This window comes from Chroicocephalus ridibundus, chromosome Z (assembly GCF_963924245.1).
Source record: "Chroicocephalus ridibundus chromosome Z, bChrRid1.1, whole genome shotgun sequence".
NCBI lineage: Eukaryota > Metazoa > Chordata > Aves > Charadriiformes > Laridae > Chroicocephalus > Chroicocephalus ridibundus.
The window spans coordinates 10,106,446-10,134,411 of NC_086316.1; the positions used below are offsets into that span (position 1 = coordinate 10,106,446).

The 27,966-nt window shown below is 41.9% G+C and overlaps 1 protein-coding gene across 7 annotated transcripts in view; it reads right to left on the reverse strand.

Annotated features, from left to right (window-relative positions):
- PLPPR1 (phospholipid phosphatase related 1) overlaps positions 1–27,966 on the reverse strand; it is a 137,140-nt gene that overhangs the window by 55,652 nt on the left and 53,522 nt on the right. For 6 of the 7 annotated variants that reach the window (XM_063320002.1, XM_063319999.1, XM_063319997.1 and 3 more), the window contains one exon: positions 15,953–16,061. In XM_063320002.1, coding sequence (XP_063176072.1) covers positions 15,953–16,015 — 63 coding nt within the window. In that variant the 5' untranslated portion in view covers positions 16,016–16,061. Of the gene's footprint in view, positions 1–15,952; positions 16,062–23,129; positions 23,150–27,966 lie in introns of those variants that run through there. The other variant, XM_063320003.1, reaches the window with a different exon arrangement.

The window sequence follows — 27,966 nt, forward strand, 5'->3', positions numbered from 1 at the left end:
AAAAAGCTATTTTCTGTAGAATTGAGAGGATGGTGATTGGGATCAGAGGTTCAGGAATCAGTTAGTAGTTGGTATGTAACAGTTCTTACTTGCTGATAAAAGCTTTTAATTAATCCTAAATCAGCGTGCGTGTGTAATCTGGTTCTCTCACAGGGCAATCCACGAACCAAAGTCACGAGCTATTAAATGTGGCATGACAGAGAAGCATCCAGATGTGCTGATTTCCCAAAAATGGCTTTAGAGCTTTCCCTGTCACTTCCTTACTTATGTGCTTATGCTTGGTGGGATCTCACTTCACTGCTCTTTTGTTGATTTCCTCATGCTGGCCCTTTGCTCAGGCTTGGTCCTTCACTGGTCCTTCCAACGTGCTCCTTCACTCCCTCACATGAATGTTAGTCATGATCTCCCTCCCTCATCATTATTAGTTTAAGCTCTCCTCTCCAGGTTGGCCAGTCTGTTGGCAAAGATGCTTTTGCTCCATTTCGTCAGGTTGATCCCCTTCCAAGCAGCCCTGATTCTCAGAGAGGGTCCCATGGTCGCAGACGCCGAATCCTGCTGCTGACACCAGCTGTGCAAACAGCTGTTGATCCACAGGATCCATCCTCAGGCCCTCCTCCTCCTCACTGGCAGTATCAAGGAGACCACTCACTGGCCTCCCACACCCTCAACCATTGCACCCAGAGCCATGTAGTCATGCTTGATTTTTCCCAGGTCACTCCCAACAGTATAATTGGTGTAAAGGTGGGAGAGCAGCAGGGAGTAATAGCACGATGATTGAAACAGTCTTTCCACAACATCCCACTCCTGAGCCTCCAGTAAGCAGCAAACTTCTCCAGACAGCAGATTGGATTGGCAGATGGGGGCCTTCGTTTCCCACAAGTACGGAGTCTCCTACCACTGTCACTCATCACTTCTTCTTGCCATATGGTTCAGGTTCAGCTGGCTCAAGTGCTTCCCTGGACAGAGCTCCCAGCCAGGGACCTGTCACAGCACTGAATCCATTTCATCGCTGCAGGTCTGCATGTGGAGCAGGAGCCAGAAGTCACCAGCTTCCAGCCTTCTCCATCACAGGAGTTTCCACTTTCCAACCTGTCACGCAGAGACTCTGCCTATCCCCCTGCTGCAGTCAAAGGTTCAGGCTTTCGAAGCTGCAGGGTCTCAGGGAGGACCCGATTGATCTCTTTCTTGTCATCTCTGATGCTGTGCAGTCTGCTGTCCTGCTCTTACAGCTCATGTACTTGGTGACATAGATCCTCAATGAGAACAATCCTCCCACTGGCCAAAAGGCCACCTCCCATTGCCCCAGCCACAGCAAGAGGCCCCAGGTGCCTCTGCAGCCTGAGATCTGTGAAGCTGCATCCTTCTTCTGCACCTCCATGTGCCAGTCAAGACCTTCGTTGTTACACGGAAAATTGCTCCAGTGGCTGATGGGGACCAGTCACATGTCACTGTCACAGCTGAGGACGCGAGTGCTGTTGTGAGCAGAGTTACAGTTACCCCTCTGTGCTGGGCCAGGACTCGCAGATGACTCTGCCTAGATACTGCTGGAAGAGTACTTGACCTTCCCTGGTCAGAACTCAAGATCTGCAAGCTCAGAGTCCCCTTTGGCCACAAGCAGCTGGCAGAACTTGCTGGAGCTTGCTAGCAGCCACTAGCTGTCCTCACTGCACCCCAAACATTCCTCCAAGGTTTCCTAGGACTCCCATTGACCATCCCAGAAGAAATTCCCAGAAGATCATGGAAGTCTCAAAGCAGAGCCCAGAAATGGCTGTGCAAATGGCTGTGTCTGGCACAGAGGCACAGGTAAACAGGGAAAGACTGCAGTCTCTCCAAGTATTAGCTTTAGGAGACTTTAGATGAAGCTATCGGGTGACATAAACAAAAATATAGATGGCAGGCATAGGTAAGCTGTAAAACTCCCTGACAGGAATTATGGCTGCTAGCAATTTATAAGGGTTCCAAAAGCAACTGTAAAAAAGCCTGGAAGAAAAATCTGTCACAAGATATTAAATACAGTGACCCTTTCTCTGACCAGGGGAAGTACCAACAGCATGTAGTAGTCACCATACACCAGTCCTATTTTACACCCTTTCCTAGCTATCTCTTGCTTACCACAGGTGTTCAGAGCCCTGCTGCCAAGACAGGCTTTTGGTCTGGCTCACAACTGCCTTACATTCTACTGGTAAAAGATGTCATCCTCCTGGGTCCAAGGGCTGCTAGAATTGGGGACAACTGAGCTCTTTATCTCTCTCTTCTAAATCAGCCCAGTAGCGTCTAAATAGCTGTGAAGCACTTTGATGTCTTTAGACGGAAAGATCTCCAGTGGCACTAAACAAACAAATGGCAGTGCAATTAGCATGAACAGAGCAGTGCAGAGAAGACCATGGTCAGCGTAGGCATGTGGTCAGCCTTGCCGGCTATTTGATCTTCATATAAGGACAGCACACAAGTGAAAATACCGCAGGGAAAACAGTGCAGGACCCCTGTGTTGCAGGTCTCGCAGGTACCCCATCTTCTCAACACACATGCAGAGGCACTGTGGGTCCCTGCTGTCCTGCCTTTGCTTTACAGTGCCTCAGTGTAGAAATGCAGCACATGATTTTGTACTGCTGGTGTCTCACAGCTTCAAACGGACCTGCTTGATGATGCTACGCTACATCCTAACCTAGATCCTACAGGAGCAGAGCAGGCTGAAAAGCAAAATCTGCAATTTTAATTTCAAAACAAAAAAAACCATTTCACTGATATCTTTCAATTCCAGAGCTTCCAGGCTACGTGCTTCTTCTGAAATGTTATGTTTTCCAGATCTTTCTCTGACTCAAGAGCCTAGAAGACTCCTTGTTGGTATCTCCAACCAGTTGATCTGCTCAGACCATAAGATCTCTCAAAGCCACAGACCCTGCAAGCCTACCTGCCCAGTTTGCTTTCCCTGTTAAAATGAAGAAACCAAGCCTCCAGAACTGCAGAGAGGCCCTCTTCTGGAAGCAGGAGCCCTGCTGTGCAAACCCAAACTGCAGTTCCCTAACCTTCCTGTTAGTCTCGAAGGTGACAATGCCTCAGCAGGCACAGACCTTGGTAAATTTGTGGGGTTTGTATCAAGCTGTGCTGCAATAGTGAGTCTGAAATATCCAGTTGCCTCCTAAGTGAGCTAGCGGGACAACATGGTATCTACTACTGGAGTTTCAGTGAATATTCCAAATTAGAAATTACATTAAAAACTCAGTTCCAAACAATGTTTTCTGATGGAAATTTCCTGACGTTTTCTGTATTTAGGTATTTTCCATTACAGTACCCTTGCACTGGACTGCTGCGTCCAGTAAAAGTCACCAAGTCCCTCAGTATCAAGGCAGTCCAGAATTACTCATTCCAAAAATATCTGTGGAATATAGAAAATCAAATCTAGTCTTACTCTAACAACACTGAACTTATAATCTTAAATGCTTGTTTCTGTTGCTTATTTCTTCCAGGTATAAAGGCTTTCCCCCTAAGTTGACAACCTTGGAGGTGATTTGACCTCTGAATCTTTGTCATTAATAGAACAGCATTCATTACAATTCATAAAACTTGCCTGCATTTCCAGACAAACGTCATTTAATAGAGTAGCACAGGTTTACAGTCACTACACATTGACGAATGCAGCAGTTACTGCCAAAGGAAGCTATCTGCTGATATCAAGATCGCAGGATTCTTAGACTAATCATAAGAATCAAATAGAGACAATGTTTTAAATTAAATAGGAAACTATCAAAGACATTTTACTTCACCTAAATGGACACAGTCTTATTAATATGTATAATGCATTAAAAAATCCATTTTATTTGCCTCCAACATTTTTCCAACTGAACAGGAAGCTTTTAAAAAAACAATTACCTTATTACTTTGAATCTCATCTGCTGTTGCAAGTCGTGTTGTGTCTGACCCAATCCTTTTGTATAACTTTTTATCACTGGTAGGCAGTCACATTAAAAAATTAATAACGACGACTTCATTTTTCAGAATCTGTAATCATCTTGCTACATACTTGTGAATGCAGGGTAGGGAAGAAGGGAAAACTTGGGTTTTGAAAACTTCCATAAAAACCCTAGGTTCTGCTGCTCACTTTTATCCCTTTCACTTAAAGATTCCATTCTCATTTCAACACTAGCCCTGTCAAAACAAGTAAAAATACGCACTGCTATTTGCTATGGCTATTTATCATGAAGAGGTTTGGTTTTAATTCAAGAGTAGTCTATGTGAACCTGGATTTAACATTACTGATATTCCTCAAAATTCTCTTTTAACAAGTGTCCACCTAGACAAAGGAGAGTTTTATCTCCTTCAGAGTCTTACTAAACCAAGGCACAGTAGCAGGAGGCATTAAGATGCACATGTTTTTTGGAAGAAGCTAAATAGTGGAAAGTACGGAGAAGAGTCCAATGGAAATTACTTCAGGATGCAGATCTTAGGAAGAAGCAGCATAGTGACACAGCTCTTTGATTTACAGAACAGACCGAGTTGGCAAGGCTTGGAATAGGAAGCTTTATCTAACATGTTGGCTTCTACAACAAGGAATGCGGACAAGGAAATCAACAGAACGACCATTAGTAATCAACATGTATTTTCATACTGGGCATGCAAATACCTAGGTGAAATTATTGAAACAAAAGGGGATGTTCAGACAAAACTGCATTTAAGGTTCCAACTGCACGTACCTCCAAAAATCATGAGGATTTTGTACGTGATTCATTCCTTTCCCGCTTTCCTTTACCCATCCTCTTTTTTGTTGCATCCTACCTTCTCCTCACTGCTACTGGGCCTAGATTATTTCTCCTTCATATCAGGTTACACCACCTTACTAGATAGAATATTAGGACAAGTGTTTTTCCCATAAGGATACTCAAAAACTAAGGCGGTTGCCTACTAAGGGCATAGGAAAACTCAACTGGACAAGGCCCAGAGAAACTTGACCCAGCTGCCGCTGTTCTAAGCCGTGCTGGGCCGAGAGACCTCCAGAGATCCCTTCCCACCTAAATTATTCTGTGGGTCTATGACATTTCGTTTAACCCAAAGAAATATAGGCTTACATTTCTTACTGACTTGGTTGACCCTGGGTGCCTTTCTTGTTCAAATCACATCTACTCTGAGTTTTTTCCAAGTGCCAAAGTGGTTTTCTCCTTTCTCTCTACAGAAAGACTGTTGCAATAAGAATGAAAAGCCTGAAAGTCATAATGATAAACTAATGCTGCTATGTGTTCACCTCACAACAACACTGTATAAAGGACTCTGTTCCCACATTTTCACCAGTTTGGGAGTTTTAGTGTGTTTCCTACCATTATAACAGAGCTGCACTGATTTTTGCCTTGGCTGCTTTAAATAAGATCATAAAGATCCCTGATGACTACTGATTTAACTGGCTCCAAGTCAAAGATTAGCACAACTATAAAAGTAATAAAAGTGTAATCTGCAGTCCAATCTATTTGAAAGGTTAATTCACTCCATTATAACTGGAATCTTATATTGGTCAGGCACTAATAAGAAACCAGATTTCGTTTATGAGGTACATTTACACTTTTTTTGCTATTAATTTATAAAAATGCCTGCAAAGCTCACAACGAGTCTTGAAAAATCAAGTAGACTGCTATGTATGGTTTAATCAAAATAAATATGGTATTAACTCAATAATGCTGTACAGCTGCACAAAATAATCACACACTAAATTTCTGTGTTTTAGTAGAGTATATAACAGAGTATTGATGTATTATTTTTATTATTATTAGAGTTCCTTCCAGGTATGCAAAGTCTACGCTCCAGAAATAATCCATTAAGTCATGATGAACAATGGATTACTGATTTTTAGGACAGATACGCAGCATTCAATAGCTGGGAGAAGGAAATACAGGTATAATTCAGCCGTTACGTGACCAAATGTAGCCATCCTTTATATAGAAAGAATATAGAAATCTATAGATTATAGAAAACTATAGAAATCACCCTACTGAAGCCGTGACAAAACTGACAATAACTCTAGTAATAATTGCATTATTATTTCCAAGCTGCTTTAATCTTATTGCAGCATATTTTTGGTAGACCTCATCAATAATTACTGCAGAATCATAAAAAGTTAATAATGCTGTAGAATTATAAAAAGTTAATAAATGATTCAAACTTATTTTAAACTAGTAATAGCCTGTCCCCCTCATGTCCTATTATGTGGGTTCTCCTATTCATCTGCTCATGTGATGAGTTTGTAAAGGAAACGACATAAGAAAGAAGTGTGTGTAGCAGGGTTTTGGGGCATGTTTAAAAATTTTGGGGCAAAACAGCCTGTCTCTTTGCACTGACCCTCTGCAAACACGCAGAGTCTTTGCTGCAAGGCTGCTAGAGACCACAGGCAGCCATGGGACACTAGCTATGTCTAGTCTGATGCAGATCTTAATCCCAGTGAGTACCATAAACACATCACCCAGAAGTAAGAGTTACAGACGGTTATGAACAGCCATTTGGTTTCTTGAACTGTGTAGCAACTCTTTAAAAAATCTGTGCTTAGTAAAATATTGATTAATCATTCATCTAACAAGCGTTTCTAAAAATCCATCTGCAAGAGAAATCTTGACCATTAAATCACTTTGTTTCAAGATGAAGATGCATCTTTATTCCTGGCTCTTTAACTTAAAAATGCAGTGATCCAGGAAGAGCTAATACAATTTATCACTGTATATTTATACCAAAGTCACAGACACCCTAAATCTTAGGAAGCCTGAACTTCTGAAACAGAAGTATTGTTTTAGACATGGCAGCAAGCTGGAAGATAACGTGAAGATTCATGAACTCTGAAAATGAAGGTCAATCTCAAATGATTGTTGTAAGCAATCATCATCACGGGTAATGATTTCACGTGGCTTAAGACTTGAGTGCCCACGGAGCGTCATGTGCACAAGGCGTAACAACTTTCGGAACATGGCTTCCTGGCAATACCACTCCACCACATAGTTCCTGCAAACACAGTTTTCATACAGTCACTTCAACAGCCCCACTGAGTTCGCGGCTGTGAACAAATATACGACACATGCCAAATCACCTGTCTGAGAGGGTATGCGAACGGACTTTAGGAATGTGATCTGAGAACTACTTGTGCTATATCCAATACCGCACAGAAACTCCTGGTGAAATACACCACTGAAATGCAGCGTGACTATAAGGAAATGTATCAGAGGAAAAAAGGTCTAGTGCCAAAATGCTGGGATGCGGGGGTGGGCAGAGGGGAAGTAGCTGGCCTCCATTCAGACTGCCCCAGAAGTCACGAAATAAATCATTACATGTGAGGTGCACCAGCCAAGTGAGTTAGAAATATGCAAACATGCAATACAATTTCTCCAGAAAGTTGTATTTTGTTTGTTACCATATTCTGCTGCATTCATTTTGTGTTACTTACATGCTAGTAACTGGATTATCCATTTCTGCTTTGGAGGGAGAAGATACCACAATTTAGAAGCTATTTGCTTCCCACACAAGGGCATCAAAATGTTCTGTCAGCAGCTTGGGGAAGTTCCAGGTTGGTGCAATACGTTAGGTTTGTAAAGGAAGCACAAGACTTGACAGACTAATTCCTAGAGCTGGTCTGGAAACTTTGCTGGAATTTCTAGAGAGCAGGAAATGCTGATATTCTTTAACAGCTAAATCACTTGTATCAATCTGTTTGCTGTAAGACTGATCTTGATGACTTCACTCTTGTAACATTGCTAAAACAAAACCTTCCTTTTCAACATCTTGAGTGGCTGCTCAGGAGCCAGAAATCAAGTCCTTTGCATGCCTGATGGAATTGGACGTGATGCTTAGAGAGACCCATTTTACTTTTGAGAAATTCTCCAGATGTCAAAACCACTGTCAAAAAGTTCGAGTGGGTTTGATACCCCAAAACGTGCTCTCAGCATCTTGTTTTGCTCTGATGTTTCTCAGATCTTTCCTACTTAGCAGTTCTGGGAAGGCTTGATTGTTGTATTTAGGGTTACTCAGTATGAATTTGTGAGTCCCTATTCATTCCTTTCCACCCTTTTTAAAACCTCAGGTAGCTTATGAAAATTAAGTATCATGTTAAATAAACCCAGTGACATTCCTACAGACCACAGAAAAAATGTACGTTCACAGATGCAGACCAGAGGCAATGGTGCAGTTGTGTCCCAGAGGAGCCCATAATATGATAACCACCTGCAATGACCTCCAAATTTTCATATATCTGAGCAAATAAATAGCGCAACATTGTGTGCAGAGGAGAGAAAATATAAAAATCCCTGAGGCCTTTGAAGTATGCAAACAAACAAAAAGTAACACATCACCTGCTCTACCATAACCTGCAAACCCCATAAAATTCTAAGTATACTTCTGAAAAGAAAGGAGGGAAAACTTCAGCAGTAATTTTCATAGACAATATCACTCTGTTCCTATAGGGAGATACCTGCCCATGCTACATATTATGTCATATGTATTTTCACAATGCTATCTATTTTAAGCCTAATTAAAGTTGCCCAGTCATTGCTGGAAATACCTTCCATCTTAGAAGGCTTTAAACATGGCTTGCAGAGTTCTGCACATATAATACAGAAAACTTGCATGCATGGTGCCTGGTTTTATAACCAATTTTCTTACAATCTCTATACAATCAATTCTGATTGCTAGTTTTTCTAGCAGTAATCTATTAAAGCTATCTGATTTTTTTGTTTTGTTTTTTTTTTTTTAACTTAAAATTGACGAAATGGATTTCTACTTAAAAAACTAAGCAAATTGAATCTCTCTAACTGCTGTGTAACTAAAAAAAACCACAATTCCTTCTCTTACAAACCTCGTTATATACACCAACATATTATAAATTGAAGTAGTTCTCAAAAGCGTTGGCTAATTTCAGGGCACAGTGAAACAGATAAAGCAGTATGTTCACAACCTTTTTCTCTACTACAAAATGCATTTTTTTAATTACTCATAGAGACAAAGAATTTCTGATACCTTTAATCTCTTCCTCGAAAACTGCATCAAATTCATTGGTGCAAACCCTGAGATGGCATTCAGTCTGTCAAAGGGATTATTTGCAATGGGAAATTTTCAGGATAAAAAGGGAGGATATAAAATAGGGTTCACGTGTCTGCAAGCAACAATACAATCCTTCTTTCATTTATGTTTTAAAGAAAAATGCAGTAAAACAGCTACTCCCTCTTGGGCAGTCCCTTAATGTTAATTTTAAAACGTCCTCAAGAAGCTGAGGAGAATCAGATAGCAATCTGCTTTTTTCCAGAGTGCCCATTTCGGCCACGAGTTTTCTGTGCTTTTCACCTAATTGTGAAACACCTAGAAGGATTATAATCTCAAAAAAAAAGAGAAAGTTTTGGTTTATAATCGGGTAATATGAAAGCTGCCTAGCAATTAAAAACAACTGATCCAACATTCAGGAGACACCTTATTCACTGAGGTTAAGCCAGTTTTACAATATGGAGTTATTCAATCATCAGGAACAAAGGAGGTATGTGGTGGAGAGACAAAGAAAGCGAACAACGAGGAATGACTGGCAAATGGGGAACACAAAGGCACATTTAGAAAGAGCAACAAACAGATATATATGCTGACAGAGTAATATAAGAAACAATGAACCCCCAGAAACAGAAGTGACGGAAGCATGGGGATTATGCAGAAACATCTCCCTGCTACGAGAGAAGCTCCTCCGAATTTGCACAGCATCTGTCGCCATCAGTTCACACGGTGGGTCTAACGGGAGGATCTAATGACAGGCCGTTTATACAACACCAGCACATGACACGTTCCTCGGGGCGCTGCGTCCTCGTGGCATCACCCCAGCGGAGCAGCACAGCTCCACGGCGTGCATCCACTGCATAGATGGAGAAATGAGGCACGGGGCTTTACATAGCGACCTGCAAGACACCTATACTGAGGGAAAGGACTGAGCCAGCACACACAAACCGCTGGAAAATCCTTCTTTTCTGCCTCAGCAGGAAGCAAAATAAAAAAGCCCCACATGGTAGACTGCTACCGAAGTCAGTCACCATTGCAACTATTTGGAAGTTAGTTCAACTTGGGATGTCTTTTTAGTTAATGTCTGTATTAAAATCTGCCTGGAGGGGTTTGTGGCATTTTCTAGGAGAACTGGACATTACCTTGCCAAAATTAAAACATTTTGAATATCCAAAACTGCGGTCCTATGTCAGTAGGTCCTTTATGCAATTTTAATCGCATCATTAAAGCTCTAATGCAATCAGCAAGTTTTTCTTATGAGAGAAGTGACTTTTTTTTAAAGAAACCCAAATAGAAAGTCAGTCCCAATACATGTGATGCCTCTTAGAAATGTTGCTTTGAGGACCACAGCACACAGAAAAAGACACTTCACGCTCCCCAATCACTGCTCAAAATTAGAGGGCACCAAGCAGTATGCCCAAATGTGCAAAATCTTCTGAGTTTTCAGAAGGCCTAAACAAAAATTAGAATAAAAGAAGTGTCACATCTGTCATGACTGTTCTAAATTCACTCATTTTTCATAGCTCCCTAAACCCCGCTGTGATGCTGATGACAAACAGGAGTTCAAGAGGCACTTGTCTCACTTACACAAATGATTTCAGTATTGCAGAAATTCTCCTGTTAAAGAGTAATTCAGCTGTTGGCTTGACTACGTGAAATACTCACAGGAAAATGCAGGCAGGCAGAGAAAGAATGCTTTCCTTCTGTGCTTTTGTAATTTGAAAGGGTTTTCTTTTTTAATTATGTTTGAACTGATATTTGAAGATGATTCAATCTGTCCAGAACTAAAATAGCAAAGAGTAAAGGAAAATTTACCCCATGGTTGTAGAAACAGAGACCCTATGGGTCTGTAACATACCTGCAGTTCAAATCAAATAAATGTAAGACTAGATCTTTGTATTTTGCAGAATTTTCCTTCTATTCATGAGGGAGAAGGGGAGAAGAATTTTTTCTTACAAAATCTTCAGTTCTTTGCAACGTGCTATATATCGAGCTGTCACGAAGAAACAGTTTCCACTATGCCTGCAAAAGCTTTCCTGAGGGCAGAATAATGGATTTAGCATGAAAAAGTAGGATCTTCAGATTACAGAATTTGAAAGATATCCAGTGTTTTAAGTTTTAATGGTGTTGCTTATTTGAGTCTGCCCCTGCTACCTTGTCAATGTCAGGATTACAATAATCTACAATAAAGCACAATGTGGCACATACATCAGTCATATTAAAGTCACTTGCTATTCAGTAACTCTTTGATCAGTTTAAGACAATTTAATTAAATCTGGTACTAGAAAATTGCAGTGTTTTCATCTGCAAAGACACACCTCAGATGTGCCTGACTCCTTTAGAAATAAATGTACTTGAAAATAAATCATCGGGTAACTCACACCCTGAAACAACTCAAGCCCTCAGACCAGCACTTGCAGTGTGAGAAGAAAGAGGGGGGAAAAAGGAAGTAGAATGCACCACATCAGCAGAAATTCCCGAATAAATTTCTCCTTTTATTATCTAGAGAGCCATTATGGTCCTAACTGCTGTTGACTCAGAAGAGATGAGAAGGTTCTCCTTGGAGGAAAAAGAAGAAGTGTTGCTTGCTTATTGCTTCTTTAAAAACTACCACTCGAACAGGCACAATGCCTCAAAAGTTGTTCACATGCTCTCCCCCTGAAGTCACGTACAGTTGTGGCGATGCCATTTACTCACAGTATGTAACTACCCTTCCAACATCTATTAGAAAATGCAATTATCACCCCACATTACACTTCCTGTCACTAATGATAAGAATCAAATACACTGCAAAAGCAAGTAAAATCCCATAGACCCACTAAATTCAAAGCCAGGTTGTACTTAGCATCCCTACACCCCTCTAGCATGAGTTTTGTCTTAGAAAATCAACACGTAAGATGGGATGAGGAAAGACAAACACCACGGGGCATGGAAAGCATGCTAGGTCAAGACCTCAGGGTAGCTCACCAGTCCCCTAGGAAAAGAACTGGGTATTGCACTTCTCCCACTGCCACACCTTTTGCTGCCTGCGACCAGTACACATGTGGATGTTACGTGGAAGGATGTAACTCAACATTCCTCGGACCAAACCTTGCAAAGCTGGTTGCAAAATAATGAGACAGCTGTGCTGAAGCATCAATAAAGATGGTTCTGATAGTGCTCCGCCATGCATCTCCCAGCAGGTGAAGGAGGGAGGCGATGCTCCACAAAGAGTTTTGACAACAAATGCCACCATAAGTCAAAAGTATGTGAAAAAAGAAGAATATGTGAGATCTTTTTTTACCTGTCATCCGAGATGCTGTTTCTCTTACTTTCCCTCATGCTTGCCTATAATACATAAGACCACTTCAGTAATCAGTCCTGGCCACCAACAAATCCTCAAACAGGCTGCTGTGCACTGTTTGCATTTGCTGGGACTTACCCAGGGCATGCCAACAGCTAGGAGCTCTGTAGTCTTTGCTGCACTCTCTGGGTCCATCATTGACTCTGAAGGGCTCTGGAATTGGGCACCCTGCCCTTTGCACTTCTATTTAACAACTGTCAGCAGCTAGCAGCATCAGTCCTTATGGACTCAACGGTCTGTGCGCTCAAAGCAGTGGCACATGACAGCTGAAGGAGGAACAAAATTGGACTCATCTTGTTGCAACCTCTTACACGCAAACTGAGGCTGGGGGAGACCCTCCTGAAGGGCCCTTTCGCTGATGCTGGCTGCAAGTAATGCTGAAACGAGGGGCAGTGAAAAGGAGAATATTAGTCTCCTGTACGTCCTAATTAATTGCTTAGGTGTTTAACAAAATGTAGTATACCAAACCTTCACAGACATTTGGTGACAAATGCCAGACTGTAATGATACCTCTTATAATATGATAAAGAACCATCTAGAAAGCTGCCTGCATTATTTGGGAGAGGGACTCAGATTTGATAAGTGGCTAAAAATTAGTTTAATGATTCCCTATTTAGCCTTTAAATCTACTCATAATGTGACACTGTGTTTCTAATTAGAGACTGAAAATGTTGATTTAACATTTCTGTCATTACAGATTAGACATCATATGCTATCCCTGTATTATTAAAAAGTTCATATTTTGAACATAAAAAGGAATTTGTAGAGTCGGGCACAGGGTTGAAGTTTTTCTAATGAGCCATTCATCTTCAGGTCAGGTTTCGAACTGTTACAAGTTAGTTGAGTGTGAGGAAAATGAAATGGAAAAAAATGTAAATGCAAATAACTGCTGAAATTAAAAGTGTCACATTTGTACAGACTGAAGCAGAATGGTATTTAAAATGTCCAAACTGTTTGTGACACCTCTTTTCTACCACTGCCATCACAACTTCTTTGAATACACACTGCATACTGGGCAGTTAGCAAATATCTACTGGCAGGTCATCTGACATGACAGTCAAGGCTCAGCATTTTGTTCTTAAGAACAAATATCTCAAAACTTTTAATCACGGGACCATGCTCCATGGAAGACAGTGGAGGAGGCAACATATTCTGGGTAACAGGTCTACAATAGTACTTACTGACCACCCCTTTTCCTACTCATGATCACCTAACATGTCTGCTGCCAGATGGTTTTTGCATGGAAAAATGTTATCAGGAAAGCAGGCAACGTTATTTTTCGCTGTCCTGCATGCACCTTTGGCAACTGCAGCAAGGTGTCACACAGCTAATCAGTTCTCATGGTGGCTTCAAAGCTACAAAAATAGGGCTCATCCTAACCCAGGTGATCCAGCCCAGGGCTTCGTGTCTGGGGTAGCTCATCTACAAAGCACTTTCCTTAGCCTCAGAAGCATGGCAGTAGGAAAATAAACACATCTTCCGTGTGCCTTAAGATTTACAGGGACTTTTCAGACTGAATGGCTACTATCAATCATCTCTGCATTCCCAGCAGGAAATTAGATTTCCAGTTTTCAATGCTACAGTGCTTGACACAAGTCTATGAATTTGTAGTTCCAGTAGGGCTCCATTAAAAATCCATACTGTGGACAAAGAGGGGAAGAAATACGTGTTTTCATCAAATGTAGCAGAGAGAACATCTTTTCAGTCGCTACGTCTCTGCTTTTGACCGATTTTTAATTTAAACTGATTGTGTTTCAATCAGCAAGGCAAGTATATGAAAGGACAAGGAAAGTACACTTGGGGACAAAAAAATTCTTTTCTCTTCCTCCTGCAATAAGATTTATTCTTATATTCAGGTCAGTCTTGTCTACAGGAAGGACAATTTATATCTCTGTCATAGGCTGCCAACCAGGCTCATCATTGATACATTTAGAGGACTAAAAATCTTCAGAGCTGCTTGTTTAAGCAATAAATTTGAGACATCTCATTCCTGAAGGTGTTTATTTGGTTCCTTCTGAGTTTACTGCCGTTTTTTCCCCCATTTTTAACCCTTCTTTCTCTATCTGGGATAAAGCAGTAACCCATTTTCCCAGTCACAACAGCCCCTCAGCTTCCCCAGAGATTCCCCAGGAGGTTGGACAAATCACTGACAAATCACTGCGAAGCACCGCGAGGCTCAGCCACCTCGCCACACTGGTGTGTGACACAGCAGCAGACGGGAAGGCCCTGCGCCAAATTTTACAAGTGGCTGTATTACAATTTCCCTCCGTCCTCATCTTCCAACCAGTCAGATTCCTCCTGCAAGCGAGGCCCATTCAAGTCAAAAGGAAAACTACTACTTACATTAGATTAATCACCCAGGAATCATCTGACTCTGTTTTAGGGGCTAAGGTGGTAGTTCAGAAAGTAGAGAGTGCATGTCAGGGAACTGTATCTCCTGGCTGGAGAAAACACTGTGAGGAGGGGACTCCAGGTGAGCAAGGCTTAGAGAAGTCACCACGTGCCATTCCCATGTCCCCAGGGAAAGGTCGGCGCTCAGGAGCTCTGGAAAGCAACCACTCACTGTGCCCACTACACCTGCAGCTGCAGCATACTCAAACCTTTCCAAGATTTCAGTGGAAATGGGATAAGTCTTACATAACACCCAGCATTACAATTAGCCTTTTGACTGTGGTTAGTGCATCTGTTGTGGAAGAGCGCAAGTCACCTCATAATTTGGGCCAAAGAGTGAATATTGCTTCCATGCTGCATCAGACAGGTGGCTCTGAAGATGGTCAGTCACAGGCAGTTATCTCCTTTTCACCACCTAAATTTGATGGAAGCCTTCATCCTCCTTGGAAACCCGGAGTTGCCCCCCTTGCCAAGAAAACCATCCCAGTCTTATAAACACCAGTTGAACATTCATTGATTTGGATAATGATTTTGGTCAGACTGTCAGTATTAGGGTAAAACCACAAAAAAACCCAATTTGTACAGAGTAAAATTATAAACCCATTTAAAAAAAAACACACTACCCTTAACAAAGAAGTAGAGCCATACTCCACTGGGGGAACAACCACTCCTTAACTTCACTGCTAGTCAGTTCACAGTCCTTGTGCCAGCCAAGCTCCATCATCACACTTAAAGGACAGGCATGCTTCATCTAAATTTTATGTTGCCTCTGAACAGAAATCAGAGCTGAGTGTTGCTTCCTGAGCCTATGAACGATCAGACTGTGAGATCAGACATTTCCTTAAACAAGGTCTAGTCCTTGCGCAGCAGCAAGATGGATACAGGTCTGAGGAAAAATGGGAAGATGAGCATTCACCTGCTGCTGACCTACACCTGCAGCTGCTGCCCGTTCCCTGCCCAATACCACACGATTAGCTCGCAAAGCAGGTAGAAACAAGTCTTGAAAACACAGCGTCTACTTGTTCTTGCGTGTTGGTACCTAAGATCTGGCTAACTCATGCAGGACTGTTTTCAGGAAGCCTTGAAGGCACCGAGTATGAAGATGGATATTCATGTTATCAAGAAAGCATTCTTCCTTACAAAAAAAATGGCCAACAAATTACTTAATTCCGGCAGGGCAGAGCTGCCTTCTATGTAGGCCTGGCAACTGAATGCTGTACTCACCTCAACAAAGATGAAGCAGGGGATGATGGAGTAACTTCTCTGGGTATTGTTTCCTAAAGCCATTTCTCATCACACTTCTTGGGGAGGCACTATTCAAAAAGTTATTATCCTGAAAAAGAAAAGAAAAAGGTACGTCAGGATGTTTCCCTTTTTTGCAAACTCACCATTTAACACAACGTGGTTCGTAACATGGAACACTGACATACTGGACCAGGGAAACAGACTAAAAAGAACATCGAGGTCTAACTTGTGGCCGTACAAAATAACCTAAGAAGACACTCCCTTTGCAGCACAAAAGCAAGAGACAGACACAGTTTACAACATACGACATCTGCAGAGGAAAGAGTGATAAGGAATACATCTGTTTTCCTTAATTACAATCCACTCCCAAACAAAGGCTTCTTCCCCAGGACTGTAAAGTCACATTTTCAGCCCACTGTCCTGCCTACAGTGTGTCGTTAAATCAAGGGGTTCTGGTAATTGACTGGTGAACTTGTACTTTAAAAGACACACTTATAGTACGTTAATTGTACACATGATCAAAATGTTTATCTGCATGACGTGTGACCTGCTCAAGACGACAGCATGTTTTACGCCCAAAAAACCCTAACAAGAAAATACAACAAAAATGCAATGAAGGGCTGGGCCCTTGTTGCAGAGCCTTTCCAGCCTGCTATAAATTCGTACACTAACCCACAAAACCCTACCTACTTACCATTAATTTGGGCTATTCTAATTAACATAACCTTACAACGCTCTGTGCCAAGACACTTAATCTCTTTACAGCACAGAATGTAGGAAAGGAGAGAAGACGACTAATGTGGAGAATTTTTACTGAGAGAGCATGGGCTTTTCTGTATGCATGAGGTAACACGTCAAGAAGCGAAGTCTGGCTTAAATGATTTTAGGGAGGGAGGGGAACAGGCTAGCAGGGAGGAGGGGGCTGGAGCACGTAGCTCAGAGCTGCCAGGTGCATTGAGACACAGAAGAGAATGGAAATCCTTCGCTACTAATTTTAATGTGAACACATCAAGCAAGAGCACAGATTCGGGTGGGCCTGACCTCACTTCCAACCCTCACGCAGAGACCCCTGCCGCGATCACAAGTGTCTCCCCGGGGCGGGGCAGGGAGGAAGGAGGTGAAAGCCGCTGTGTTCTCCAGAGGATGCTTTTCACAACGTTTTTCCCCGGCTCTTTGACCTCACTGGCATCTGGGTGGCAATTCAGGCCTTGGCATATGGAGCCTGTGAGGTTCACGAAGGGGTCAGCGCTTTCTCACCAGCTCTCAGCAGGATGACTGGAAGAAATACTATTATCAGAGCATGGGGGTCAGCAGAGGTTACGAAACCTGACAGAGGAGCTGGATCGGCTGCCAGTGCGTGCCACCTGCACCATGATGCGGGCTCCTGTCTTGCCACCTACGGATTACTTAATGTACTTCTTATCTCAGCTTTTCACAATTCAACCCAAAGCTGTAAAATACACAATGTATATGGCGGTTTTGGTAATACGGTTTTAGGCACCGCCCAGCTATAGAGACTCTGACAGTGATCCTGTGTCAGAACAGCTTCTAACTATTAGCCGCTGAAAAATGCAGTTCCACGCCAAACAAAATACTCAAGAAATGTTACCTGTGACACGCTTCAGACACTCCCATCCTACACTGCATCCCAGTTCTGAAATACAAATATTCTGGATTTTCAAAATGCCTGCTTTTCCAAACATACTTCAACTTTACTTAGGAGATAAAATGGGGTTTATCTTATAGGCCAGTGTCATTGTTTTAAAAATAAGACAAGCTAATCCAACCCCATTTGGGCTGTGGAAAAAAATTCCAATCATTCATTTTTTAACAACATTTTTCATACTGCTGGCTCTTGTGCCACGTGGCCCTCCCTTTAACTTGCCAAACACATGGTGCCTCGTAGAATAGTAGGTTAAAGAGTTAGAGCAGCTTACAGAGCATTATATCACTAAACTCCTTTTGTATCCTGGAGATACACTGTCAGCACCTTTTTTGCAAATCCTGTTTTTCAAATGGCTTAGTGTAAAGATGTTAATACCTCAGCACCTTCATGAATGCTTTCCCAGATCAAGCTTAGAAATAACCAAGATCTTCCATAACACTCTCTTGTAACTTCAAGCCATGCCTTCAGTTCCAACTGCTGTGACTGCTGCCTGTTCCCAACCAAAGCAGAGGGCTGCAAGGCAACCCAAGAATTTAAGAAACGTTCTCAAGAGACAACTGAAAGCAACTGCACAGGCGATCAAAGAAGCTGAGGGTTCTTAGTAGTCATATAAACCTGCCTAATTTAATGCTAGGGGACTCCTGATGCCATAAATATGTATTGCTATCTCTGTTCTTTTAAGCTTATTGTGCACCACGGGTTTAAAAAACTCCATTGCCTATGGGAGAGCATTTTACATGTCAGCTTCTCTCCCATGTGATGACACATTTGTGTCAGACATAAGTAGTAAGAGACCAAATAGTAGCCTGATCAGGCCAGCTAATTCCCAGATTGTGGGAAAACTTTCAGCGAGCCTGTGCTTGTCATAGCAGGTCTTTTCATCAGCTCACTCGACAGAAGAGGAAAGGGGAGGAACAGTGTGCTCTTGGTGGGAGCACCATCTTTTGTCTCTCTCCAGCTGGCAATGTGGCCTCTGGGGACACAGACAGCAAAACACAGATTACAGCAATCCCTACATGCTTCAGTCTGCAGAGCCGTCAGAGATAACCCACTTTTGCCCAAAGAATTGGGGAATCGTAATAAGATGTAAAACAAGTGTTTAGTGACAGCCCTGTTTTATAATCCATGAAGATCTCTGCATTGAACAAATATGCCCAGAGAAAAGCCTCCGACCATGGCAACTGCAAATAACAGCTCCAGTATCAGCATCTGGTATTGCCTTCTGCATTTTTTATTTTTATCAATTTGACTCAATTGTTAAGGAAAGAATCGTGTTAGCAAAACAATAAGATGCTTTGTAGATCCCACTAGCTGTGACCTTTTAAGGCCTACTATGTGAGCGCTGCCTGACAGTGGAATTGGTCAAACCTATTCTAACTAATTAGGGACCACTGTAGAGGGAATATTAATAATCTGGAGCTCTGGTACGATGAGGTGCCTCTACTCTTTAAACAATGTATGTATTTGTATAATACAACATTTGTGAATTAACTATCATTAGTTAGTTCTCTTCTTGCTCAGTGTACCCCACATGCGTTTTCAGAAAGGCCCTGAACTACAGCGTAGGAGGTTATTGTCTGACATCTCCTGGGAGAACAAGCGAAGACACAGAATATACATAAGTGAATTGAAAATTAACTAAAAAGGACAGCAAAGAAAAAAAAGAATTCAAGCTGAAGAAGCTGAATTCTTGCCGCAGGGATCCATCCAGGGGAAAAAAGAAGAATGAGAGTCAAAGAGTGGAGGAAAGAAGAATGTGCTAAAAATAGGTATTTTCTTACAGGTTACTAACCAGCAGAAGAATTTCTAAAAGCCCCATTCAGGTATGTTCTAAAGCTTTTCATTTGAGCGCGTGGCAGACAGCAAAAAGGACATATCTAGGACAAACTAGCATTTGCTAAGCCTTTATAGTATAGCTCCTGCCGCAGACACAGCACAGCTAATCATTATTCTGGGTTATCAGCACTCAAACCAATTAATCCCTTGTCCGTTCCTCAGGAGACAGTGGTCACCCTCATGTTTTTTAAACTATGTCCTTCATAGGTGAGAAAAGGAGATGAACGTTATGGCTTTACATATTGCTACAGTGGATATCTGGGCACCTGCAGAAAATAATAAAATCAACCATCCAGAGAAAAGCTAAAAGGCAACGTTTATCATAGTTTTTAACCTATTTAAGCAATACCAATGCAGGTTTCTTTTGCCATTATCTCAGAGACTGCCAGCCTGAAAGGCAGCAGGACGGGGAACTGCTGGAGAGGGTACAGCAAAGGGCTACCAAGATGATGAGGGGACTGGAACATCTCTCTTATGAAGAAAGGCTGAGGGATTCGGGTCTTTTTAGTCTGGAAAAAAGATGACTGAGGGGGGATCTTATCAATGCTTATAAATATCTAAAGGGTGGGTGTCAGGAGGATGGGGCCAGGCTCTTTTCAGTGGTGCCCAGTGACAGGACAAGGGGTAACGGGCACAAACTTGAGCACAGGAAGTTCCACCTAAACATGAGGAGGAACTTCTTTCCTTTGAGGGTGGCAGAGCACTGGCACAGGCTGCCCAGAGAGGTGGTGGAGTCCCCGTCTCTGGAGACATTCAAAACCCGCCTGGACGCGTTACTGTGCAACCTGCTCTGGGTGACCCTGCTCTGGCAGGGGGTTGGGCTAGATGATCTCCAGAGGTCCCTTCAAATCCCAGCCATTCTGTGGTTCTGTGAACTGCTGCACAGACCAAGACACCAACACAACTGGGCAGGACATCACTTCACTGCAGAATCCCAAATCTGCTCAGACCAGATGTGAGGAGGAAAACCACTGATCGTTTGGTACCAGGATGTGATGCAGGCACAAAAAAACCCCCTGATTGCCCTGCCCCTCTTCATCTACCAGTTTCATGATCTTTCAGCAGCAACTAACAATCTGTTTCAAAATAAAATGTAAATGATAGGAGGAGCACAACTGTGGTATTTCTGTAACAATGTTAAAGACACTTAAAATGCAAGCATTCCCTCATTTGTAAATTAGTTTAACCTTGCATTAACAATTTGCAACCCTCTGTTGGCAATTGGCTTCAAATTATAAAGATCTGCCTTCTCATTAAAATAAGAATTCTGTTTACTAATGAAAAAAAAAATCACTAAAACTTCTGCACCAGTCCATCAAGGATCGATTCGTCAAACCTCCCTTCAATTAAGAAAACAAATTCAAACTAATGCCACTGCTGAAGATTGTTATCCAAGCTTTTGCACAGAACTGTATCATTATAACCATTCTTTATTACACGAGCTCTTACAGATCTCATTCTAAAGCAGAGTCCTCTATTTCCTGTGGGGGAAACAAAGCCAGAAAGAGTTGAAGCAATTTGCCAGACATCACACAATGACTCAATGTCTAGGCTGAAGAAAGACATATTATTCTCAGACTCCTGTCGAGTGCTCTATCCACTTGACTATACAATCTCTGCACTTGAAATGGACTTGCTAATTCCCGCACGAGAACTACGCAGCTCTCATTGCACGTTTAAGTAACAGAGGTTTCTCTTAGCTTCCTACCGAAACTGCAACAGAATGCACACCACGACTCCACAGAAGCACCGATCAAACATGCATCAAGATGCGACCAAGCCTCGCATCCTCTCTGTACCTTCATGCCTGCCATGTCCAAAAAGGAACACACACCTAAACTTGAACAGGTCGCAAGAGGATAACAGAGGGTTTAAAAAATGTCTTTCCCAAAGCTCTTTTCCACATAAACCTAACCAACGCATACAGAAGGGCCTCAGGAATCAGAGGTAAGATTTTCCTGCAAAAAGCAATCATGGCTATTTAATGTTTTTCTGGCTAAATTACAGACATTTTTAGTGTTTTCAAAGTAATCAGAAACACTGAGGAGAAGCATGAATTGTTCCAAAATCTAAATTGTGTGAGGAAAGGTCCAAAATGACATTGTAGCATAATGACCTGCTTGTGATTTGGCTTGCCTGCCTTGCATCTGAACACACTGCTTGGTATTATCGTGTAAGAATAGCAAAGCTAAGAAAACAGCACCATGTCTACAAAAATTAGACGGTACTAGACAACTGGCACTCAGTTTGCTGTCTCAATGAGCCAAAACACACTGGTTTTGACCAACAAATGAGAAAGTTATCCTTTGGATCAGGTCTCCCTTGGTCTGTGGGAAAATGCATACACGCAACAGAGCTTAGGCAAGAGGGAAGACGCTCACCTAGCTCTGGCTTCCCATCATCAAAGAACTCTTCAGCCCATCCACCATGAACTGGCAGGTGGTAGGGGTTGGAAAGGACCTCTGGAGATCACCTAGTCCAACCCCCTGCCAGAGCAGGGTCACCCAGAGCAGGTTGCACAGGAATGTGTCCAGGTGGGTTTTGAATGTCTCCAGAGACGGAGACTCCACCACCTCTCTGGGCAGCCTGTGCCAGGGCTCTGCCACCCTCAAAGGAAAGAAGTTCCTCCTCATGTTGAAATGGAACTTCCTATGCTCAAGTTTGTGCCCATTACCTCTTGTCACCAACACCACCATGGCCATCACACCAGGAACATGGTGTCAGACTGAGGACACCGTATGCCCAAACCCTGACTAACATGTTTGAGTCACACTTGATTTTTGGTTGTTAACTGACAAATTGCTTAGCAGCAGACTATAAACAAACGTGTGTTCTAAGTTTCAAGACCTGCCTGTTATCTGTCTCCCAGAGCTCTCCCATATCAGCAGCATGATTCCTATTTTCCGGTAACACTGTGGAGAGGAGCTGACAGATGAAGCAGGAGCTGAGTTTACTGGATCTAGATCTCATCACAGAATCAAATTTATTATAAATGTCCCTAACAGAATAAATGCCTAGCTTCTATTTGAGCTACGGCCATTCGAATAAATTGGCTTGTCAGTGAGTGTGCTTCTCACACATGTCTCCACAGACTCAATGACGAGAGACTAATTACATATCACTAATGACAGTGAGTAAAAGAACAAAAAATCTGCCACCAATACACAAAATGAACCCACACACATTCACCATCACAACAGACAATTTTGCAGCATTTGACTATTAAGCTGGAAAAACACTTTCTCTGATGAGAGCTCTCACCTTTTCCTGCTAGCACAGGTCACAGTTTAACATTTCTGCACTCATACCAGCAAACCATTTTACAGCAAACAATGATACCTACATAATATAGTTCACTGCACGTCTGAAATGATGATCCTCAATACAAACCCCACCTTGTTATGAATAAAGCTACATGAATAGCTATCTGGGTTCCTACACTATCCGTCTCTTAAAAATGTGTTGCTGAATCCCTGGTGGCAAAGCAGGATTTGATCCACAGAAGAACGTAATGCCAGAGATTTTTTAAGAATTCTGCTAGGGATGTCTTCCCTTGCTGCCTGCTTCATGTGGAAAATTATCCCGTGTCTGAGTGATAAGCAGCAGTATAAAAACTACCGACAGCCAGACTGATAAGGGATCTGCACCACTTACATCCTCAAGAGCATTCAAGTGTTACATCGGCATGGCAGAGCCTCGAAACAACTTCTCACTGCAGGGAGGCAAGTGAAATCCCAGCGCCACAGCTGCTGCCGGCAAAATTTACACCCATGCGATTTGGCCAGAATTCCACAGATGTTGTCTAAGTAGAATCCAAAACATAACTGTTTAAGTAGCAAGTATATGCGTGCTAACATCCAGGAAGCCAAACAAAATGGCCACAAGCTTTATTTAGAACGACGTTACACCCACAAACCTTTCCTCGGTCTGAAAGTGTTACCGTGGTCGATCTGCTTCCTTTGGCAAGGCATTGAATTCCCTGCAAAAATGTTTGGTATATCACTAACTCAGCATTGCTTTGAATGATACACGCTGAAATGTGGTGTCACATCAGCAAAAACCATATGAATAAAAAGTTTAACTTGCTATGGCTGATAACGCTTCTCTCTTTCTTGCAAAAGGATTAGCAGTGCATGATAAAGGAAGAAGGAATCTGACAAGATTCATTAGGAAATTCTTTTAAAAAAGTAATAAGCCCTAAAAAAACCACCACCACCAAAACACTGAATTTATCCATGCAATTAACAAGAGTGATCCTGCTCCTAACTTCCATTTAACTCAAAAAAGCTAATTGTTCTAGCTCTTATTTGATCCCTTCAAACATTAATCTAAATGAAATAATTGTGCTTTATCTTGGGCAAAAGAGAAAGACTATTTGCGACCTTTACTCATCCACCTGAAGGCATGTCATCTTGATTTAGACTAATTAATTTGCCTTGTGAGCTTCTTTGAACAAATGCAAAAGGCAACCAGTCATTTCTTTCACTTCTAACTGGTTGAAACTCCATGTATCTTTAAGGACATTTATAGCAATAAAGTGGCAGGTGTGGTCAGCAATAAAGGAACAGTTCCTAGACATAAGGGACTCTGAATTCCAGAGATTAGTAATACTATGAGTTTAATGAAAACATAACAGTCTATAGTTCCAAAAGCAACATATTCAAGATCCAGAACGGCAACTGGTTTAATTAATTAATCATGGCCTTGAGACACGGGTACTCTGTTTAGCTCAATGCTAAATCACCAGTCTTAAAATATTGTATAGAGTTCTAATTTCACTGTCTCATTTGCAGAACCTACGAAGAAAATGGTCAAGACCCCTTTTTATTTACAGCAGACAGTCTTGCAAGGCCCAGGCTGGAAACCAAATATTAAAGTATCACCTCCCTGAGGTTTGGGATGCTATCATGAAGGGCTTGTTTACTGAGTTTCACTATTGCCTTTGGTGCCTCTCCACACAAAGCATGGACAGGTACTGAGGAAATTCTGGGCAGCTTCAAGCAGAAAAAATCAGAGCAGCCTTCTCCTCAGGCCCTCATCAGAGTTAACTGGTGGAAAACGAGGAAGACATCAAAGAGAAAGAAGAAAACAAAAGAAAACCTCCAGTTTTGGAACACTGGGCTGTGTAATACTGAGGGTAGCAATGCAACAGCACAGAGGAAAACTGGATGAGCTATGGAAAAACTGCTACAGGATGGAGGGCAGATGAGGAAAACAGATCATAGGCTTTGCGTGTGATGGGAAACCATACGACCGAAAATTTTGTCTACTTTAATAGAGGGATATCAATATAATAGATACTAGAGAACACTTCTCCCTTCCCCTCCCAAATTCCTCAGGGTTTTGCAGAAGAGATTTTAATATTAATTAATTTTATTTTAATATTATTAAAATAATTAATTTTAATATAAGGAAAATATTGTCCAAAGAAATTTCCCTCATTCAGATGAAAACTCGTACTTTACTCCAGAAAACTGCTAGTGTTGATTTTTTTTTTCTTTTCAAAACATCCTTAGTTAATGGTCCTTCTGAAATCTGTTGAGCCACTAAAAAACCCAATCAGTTGCTTATGCATCTGCAAGAATAAAAAGTAACGGTTCTTTATTTGTAATACAGCTTCACAGCTATGCACAGAAAGAATTATGGGAATACCAATATTAAAAAATATAATTCAAAAATACATGCTGCATGGTCTTTTTGTATGCCATCCCTGCTGTGCCACCGATTCGCGCATTTGAGTGCAATCCCTGAGTTATGCCTTTTTTACTTGCAGGAGAAACTTGCCCTTTACTTGCAGAAGCAATGTCCTCTTTTTTATCTAAAGAGGCTCATGCAAAGTGCCAGCTAATCTCAGGCTTCAGATGGAGACCTCCAAGGAAATTTCCAGACCCCGCTCCTCCCACTTTCCTGCTACGACAACTTAGGAAGCCAACGCTTCTGGAGAGTGTTCGTACAGAGCATAGTGTAAAGATAAAACAGTGGGAATATTGAGATGAGCTGAACAGAGTACAGCTATGTTCGACAGGGTGAGGGAAGGAAAATAGGGTGAGTAATATGTTTCTGTTTATTTCCAAGGTTTTTTTTTCACGCAATGAATGCTGCATTGAAAATTTCAACTCAAAATCATGGTGAGCCAACAGTAAACACTAGACGTGGAATGGGTGCGAGCCACTGGACTCTACACAGAAAAAAAATGCATTCATTTTGTCCCCTCTGGGCCAAGCAAGCAAAACTATGTGAGTATTGATTGCAAGCTGTAATATTATGAAAGTAAACAAGCAACTGCCTGACCACACCGTAGCCATCGGTGATGAGATCCAGAGGCACAACCTCCTGCTCCCCTAATATTCTGGTATTCACACCAGCAGTGGAGCTGCCAGAGATACACAAGGACCACACGGACTCCCACCCCTACAAACTTGGCAGCAAGCTCGACCTTACGTACACATTTTATCGGTTCGCCTCATTTATAACATCACCTTCACCTTCACCCCTTGCAAGGACAAAGGATTTCTGGCATACCTGCTCTGGTCCCTCATACAAAACACTATCGTAGAAGCTCTCCCTAAGAGCAAAAAAAAAAAAAAAAAAAAAAAAAGAAAAAGGCGGGGGGAGAAAAATAGCCCCTAATTTTTTGCTTTCCCCTTTTTATCTCTGTGTCCATTATGTGGCCAAGGGAAGTAGGTATAACGCCTACAGGCTGAATTTGTCTAAAGACAGTGTTGTACTACAGCTCACGCAGTTTACGTGGGCCTCAGAAACACAACCTGGGTGGAAAGCCAAGAATTTAAGAACTTACTGTTAGACTACCCAACATCTTAGCAATCCAATACAATAGCTGTTATTAGTCCAGATCTATTTATTATCTTAAAAGAAAAGGAAAAAAAGAAAAAGAAAACTCAGCAAACTGCAACAAAAAACATTTCAAAATAGTCAGAAATCTTTAACAGACTTTGTAATACCTTTCCCTTCTCTGTGGTGTTACGCTCACCACAGACCCTGCCCTGAGTCCTGTGGGTGATGGCTTTAGTCCGGGATGGGAGAGAGGGTTATGGCGAGATGTCAACGTCCTGAGCTTTTCTCCGAGCGGAAGGCAGCGATGCTGAAGGTGGGAGCTTATTCCTTTTTAGTCAAGGATCCACTTGGGCTTTTTTACACACTTTCTAACATATCTTGCACCTTGCTTGTTCAACGTTCTCCTGCAATTCCATGTCAGATTCACATTCAGATTTGCTCTATGTGGGAGACTTTACGTAATCTTTTTTTGCTGTCTTTGTAACACCTAAGATCAGCTTGACGCACACCACGGCTCCGTTCCTTTAGAGACCAGTAACTGACCATGGGTGGGCTCGTTGGTTGTAGCTCCCTTGGCTCTGGTACCACCTTGTGCCCACAGTTTTAAAGCCCCTGCTATTATCCCATGTCTGTTCTCCTCCACGCTGTATTTTTATCCTAAGTTTAGACAGCTCATTTTGCACAGAATAGACTTGTTAGTTCTACCTATTAGGTAGAGGGATATATGAAAATTATTATAAAAATAGGCACTACATTATACAACCACATAAAAGTAATCTAGAGCTGAAACTGCTTAGATAACAGCTACCACTTCGTTAGACAACTGCTGTTACAGTTAAAAAGACCAGAACAAAGCTCCAGGCATGCCAAGGCAAGCCCTGACAATGCAGATCTGACAAAACCTTGTCCTTGCAGAATTAGTTCAGAACTTGTGTTCTGTTACTAAAAAAGGCAATATAGCATTTTTCTGGCTACAACACCATGATCCCAATCCCCCAGCTTTTCACAGGCTGCAAAACGCAAGCTTTCACCAATGAATCCAACAAATTTTGTTGCTGGTTTGCTGTTGCAAAACCTTCTATGGCATTAAGCTCCAGAATAGGGCCAAGTACTGGCCTTCTTGGAGACCTGTGCTCTTCCCTCCCTGATTTTGTCTCATGATACCTATACATGCCTCAGAGGAGCTCACATGGCCCTTGCTTGACCTCTTAAACATTTGATTTTTAAATCCAACACAGTCTGCACAAACAACAAAACTGTTACGATTAACATGACAAATATAGCACAGAAAGCTAAATTCTGAAATGCCTGTACCTGAGACCACGATGTTACTTCTAAGAGTGTGATGTAATTAAAATCACATTTGTTAACAGAGTTTTCACAAAATATACACCCATTACCACGAAAATTGTATGCAGAAAGTTAGTTAATAATATTTTGTGGACACTTAAATGTGCATATGTGTGTATATGTGCGTACAAATTCATTTACACTCAGATACAACTGGAACCTACATACTGCATGACACATAATGACTGGAAATAAACAGAAAAATTTCATAATCGAACTTGGTCAAAATAGGATTAAACACTCATTTAAACACTAAAAACCGGCAGAGGTGTATAAACATGCCCATCTTGCCCCGTGCTGTTTGCTGCCATCCTTCTAAGGAGACCGCCGTGTCTTGTTTAATAGC